We start from the raw sequence: 4,607 nt of genomic DNA, 5'->3' as shown, positions 1-4,607 counted from the left end.
TGAGCTAGGTTTGGGTTCAGCTAGGTTCGGGTTCAGCTAGGTTTGGGTTCAACTAGGTTTGGGTTCAGCTAGGTTCGGGTTCAGCTAGGTTGAGCTAGGTTCGGGTTGAACTAGGTTCGAGCTAGGTTCGGGTTCAGCTAGGTTCGGGTTCAGCTAGGTGGAGCTAGGTTCGGGTTGAACTAGGTTCGAGCTAGGTTCGGGTTCAGCTAGGTTCGGGTTCAGCTAGGTTTGAGCTAGGTTTGGGTTGAGCTAGGTTTGGGTTCAACTAGGTTTGGGTTCAGCTAGGTTTGGGTTGAGCTAGGTTCGGGTTCAGCTAGGTTGAGCTAGGTTTGGGTTGAGCTAGGTTCGGGTTCAGCTAGGTTTGAGCTAGGTTTGGGTTGAGCTAGGTTCGGGTTGAGCTAGGTTCGGGTTCAGCTAGGTTTGAGCTAGGTTCGGGTTCAGCTAGGTTTGGGCTAGCTTTACAGTTGACGCACCGGGCTCACACCGCGCCCCCTTATGTTGGTCTCGCGCGTTGTCGCAGCTCCTCGTGCTGCTCTGAATTTCTGTAACCCGTCGCGTTCACACGAACTGGCGGATCTGGAAGTTGTTCTTGCGGAGCAGCTCCCTTTGCGCTTATATTCATGAGAATACACCTCCAGCGTAGCATTAACTGTAACCACCATGCCGTTCTTTTGGCTCTCGCACTCAACCCGAACTTTCAAAACTCGGCCTTCATTCGCCCGTTCACCTGAAACTCCCGCTGCTGCCATGTTGTTAGCTCCGCGCCGTATCCGGCAGAACGTTTTCATGTTGGGGGGCTAGTGATGGCCAAATGAAGCCTCCTGAAGCAGTGAAGCTTCCCAGCCCTTTTCTTTGCCCAAAGGCTCATCACTCGATGCTCCATTCGTTTCTCACTAGTGACATCTGCTTCTGAAACTGTGGCAGCCTTGTCACTCAGTTAGACTTACATAGTAAATGCAGTATTGTCACAAAGTTTTTGTCAAACTCATGTTTAGTAACAGCAGAGTCAATTAAATCCTATTTAATTGTAATCTTTTTTAGTTATTAAAATGAGTTGTAGCCAATTCTGGTACATACTGATTGTCAGTGGCGGTTTTCTTTTGTCATTGGCTGATTTGACAATAAAGACATTTGTTTTAGTGTTTTTGGAGTGCAGAGTGCTTGTTGGGGCAGACAGTATTCTTTGAGTTTTGATTTGCCTCCTGAAAAACTAAAATTTGTCAAAAATTCTCTTTTTCTTGGATTTCTATTGGCTCTCTGATCTGATCCCTTATATTTTTACCCATCAGGCCATAATTTTACTCTTCCAACAGCTTTAAGTGTTTCTGCTGTTCAAGACTGATATATCTTTGCTGATCAAAATAATAGTGGAAATTTCCAGAAGGTGAGAATTTTGGAAGTGAAGGGGTTAATTATTTTTATTTAAGATTATTGTGAGCAATCATCTCAAAACATTCCCAGATGTCAGATTTCCTTTCCTCTTCCTGGCTCCATTTCAATGAAGTTTGTTTGTGGAGCACATTTCAGCAGCAGTGCTGTTCAAAGTGCTTTACATCCTAAAATTACAAAAATATAAAGTCATAAAAACACCATCATCAACAATGTAACAAACATAACATTTTGGTGAGTGCCATCATCAAAATCATTAATACTCATTAATATGTTGGTCGATGTTCCTTTTCATTGCAGCCGCTGCTAAAGACATACTCTCCTTTGACCAAATACAACCCATGAAGCAGCACAGCTCAAGCTTTTATTTTGAAAACCAACACGCAAAATGAAGCAGTCAGTGACCCATGCAGTGCTTCTCAAGCCTGACTGCAGATGTCCCACCACTAGGGGGGGCTAGTGATGCATTCATAGCCTGTCTGATAAACAACACTTGCAGTGAATTAGACGCCAAAAGCTTATTATTTAAAGGATACTTGATGGTTGCGTGAGACTGAGCCTCTTTAACCACGGTGAATTGAAAAACGATGGCTGGCCGATGTATGGAGTATTCTGGATACATCGCCCAGCCCTACTCAATCGTTTTTTTCCACTAGGCCAATGAATCTATTGCTGCCCTGTGTGAGCTTTCGGACTTGGAGAAGAACATGGCCGACAGCTCATCGTCCTTACTTCCTGAAATGCTGACGCCGCCGCCAGAGGAGTTGGCTCCAGCCACGCCTTCAGAAACCCAGATTTCCAAAGCAGAACCGCCATCGACCCAAGAGCTTCCGGTGCTTTCCATCGACTCCTTAACTCCGCCCCCTGAAGCTGAGCCCTCCCTGTCAGACGGCCTAGTCAAAGGCAACAGTAATGTTTCTGCTTTTATGCATTTATTTATGAAATGATGTTTCATTGAACTCTTTATGCAGTATTCCTTTTAAGGAGGCAGTACGTAACTTTTTAAAAAAAATTCTGTTTTTGTTGAAAGTGTCACCATGCATCTGTTTAATATGACAGATAATCTGTGAGCAGGTCAACCTCCTCTCTGAGTTACTATCGCCAAGAAATGAACCAAAAACAACCAGTCGGAGCCAGGAAGCAGGGCTTAGCGCTGTGAATCATCCTCATGTACTCATTGCTAAATGTGCTATTGGAGGAGGAACAGCTTACAGGAAAACTGTTTATCTGCTGTTAGCATGGCTATGCTAACTGGCCATAACACTACAGGCTATGCTATCTAGCAGAAAGCAGTACCAAACAAGTTTGTGATGAATTGCACTAAGCCCCGCCTTCTGGCTCTGATTGGTTGTTTCTCGTTAGCACTGGGAGAAGGAAGAGATCGATCTTTTGCCAAACTGTCACAACATGGAGACAGTTTGAACAAATATCTAAAAAATGTTTTTCTTAAAGTTACAAACTGCAGCTTTACGGTCCAGGATTTGATCTAAGTTGAGGTTTTGCTGGCGGCTGGGTTATTTCAACCTTTTCCTGCTAACATGATGTTGACTTATTTGATCTTTAAATCCAGTTAGTTTCAACATTTTATTTCTAAAAGCTTTTATTTTTATGGCATATTGTTTGTTGTATTAGCAGAATAAACGTGAAGATTATGCAGTGAGTCGGGGTTCTTGAATCACGCTGAATGTAAAAGAAATGAAGCTGCTGCTGCTTTTTGTTTGGCCTCCAGGATCCGGTCCTGGTTCTGCTCGGCAGATTCAGTCAGAAGGTTTTTTGGTTTCTGATGATTTCTGTGTTTGATTGGCAGAAGTTTCTCCTGTGCTTGAAAAGAAGCGGAAGAGGAAACCCACGCAGAAGATCCTGGAGTATTGCCTGGAGGCCGAGGCGTCCGCCGCCCCGAAGAAGAAGGTAGAAAACCTTCTAGACATAAACATCACAGGAATAAACCATGCTTTGATCAGAACCACCTTTCACTTGTAGTGAGTCCAGAAATGGGAAATTACTCCATATGAACATACCAACTTATGTGAGATTTCTGCTGATTAGAATAAATTTTTATGTTGTTTTTGTTTTTTGCTTTTCTGTAGCCAGTTTAATCATGAAAGTGAATTCAAGGTCAGATTGTTCCAAAAGACAAAACATTTTTTTCTGTTTTAAATTTTGCTTCCCAAGTGGAACCAGGTTATCATGAAATGAATAAAATATTAATGGTAAATGTAAAGTAGCTGTTTGACCAAAACATTTGAATTTTATCGCTGAATTAGAGAACTTTATCTGAGAGGAAAAACAAAAGTCAATTTTTTGTTTCCCTTGAATTATGATCAATGATTTCAGATAAAATACCAATATTGATATTTCCACTTTCTGACCTGTTGCGTGAACATGCATGCTGCTTCTTTTGACTCTTTCTAATATTTATATATTCATATTTAATGTGAAAGTCCAGTTTCATGTTTATGTTTCATTCCAGATTAAAACACTGAAGATGAATTCAAATGCTGGACCTCAGTCAGGTTCGTACGACTCCAGTTATCTAGAAAATCCTCTAGAATCTACTAACGGTCCCCAAAGTGGAGGATCAGTTAAAACAGGGTTTAAACCAGGGGTGGAAATTAGCACCGCAACTGGCCAAATACGGGTAAAAGTCTGAAGTGGCGTGTAACTGGAGCAACGCATCTGCCACCGTGGCAGGTTGACAGTTTGAATAGGAATAAAAAGAGCTGCATTTGGTTTGAACTCCTGTCCAGCGGAGGGTTAGGGGACTGGACTACAGACTGATGCTCATATTGTATATGGGACGGACCGAGGCTATCATCATTTAAAAATTTACCAAATATAATTTTTATCGACTGCAACAGCCCATTGGTTGATTTCATTAACGGACAATGGGCTTAACCAATGAAATCCCTCAGTGCTCCGTGGCACACCCCTCCCCTAAGGTTATAGCGCCATTTCAGGTAACCAGAGTCCCAGAAAAGTGATCGGATACAAAAGCTAAAGCTAAAAAGCACGAAAGCCCATTCAGAGAAATGTGTCAAACTAACTGATATACTAATTACCACACAGTAACGTCACAGAGGGGATTATAACTACAGTAAAGGCAGGGATGGAGAAAAGCTAGCATGAGAGGGGGGGTATAAAATACAGGGGTAAAATACAGGGGTAGAATACAGGGGGTAAAATACAGGGGGTAAAATACAGGGGGTAAAATACAGGAG

General features: G+C 42.4%; 1 protein-coding gene across 1 annotated transcript in view; it reads left to right on the top strand.

Moving 5' to 3' along the window:
* nsd1b (nuclear receptor binding SET domain protein 1b) overlaps positions 1 to 4,607 on the top strand; it is a 44,749-nt gene that overhangs the window by 28,168 nt on the left and 11,974 nt on the right. The window contains exons 9-11 of the mRNA XM_016666454.1: positions 2,046 to 2,298; positions 3,197 to 3,297; positions 3,860 to 3,902. Of these exons, the coding sequence (XP_016521940.1) occupies positions 2,046 to 2,298; positions 3,197 to 3,297; positions 3,860 to 3,902 (397 nt within the window). The remainder of the gene's footprint in view (positions 1 to 2,045; positions 2,299 to 3,196; positions 3,298 to 3,859; positions 3,903 to 4,607) is intronic.

Source organism: Poecilia formosa, unplaced genomic scaffold, assembly GCF_000485575.1.
Source record: "Poecilia formosa unplaced genomic scaffold, Poecilia_formosa-5.1.2 Scaffold727, whole genome shotgun sequence".
NCBI classification, from domain to species: Eukaryota; Metazoa; Chordata; class Actinopteri; order Cyprinodontiformes; family Poeciliidae; genus Poecilia; species Poecilia formosa.
This window is presented reverse-complemented; position numbering and strand designations above follow the sequence as displayed.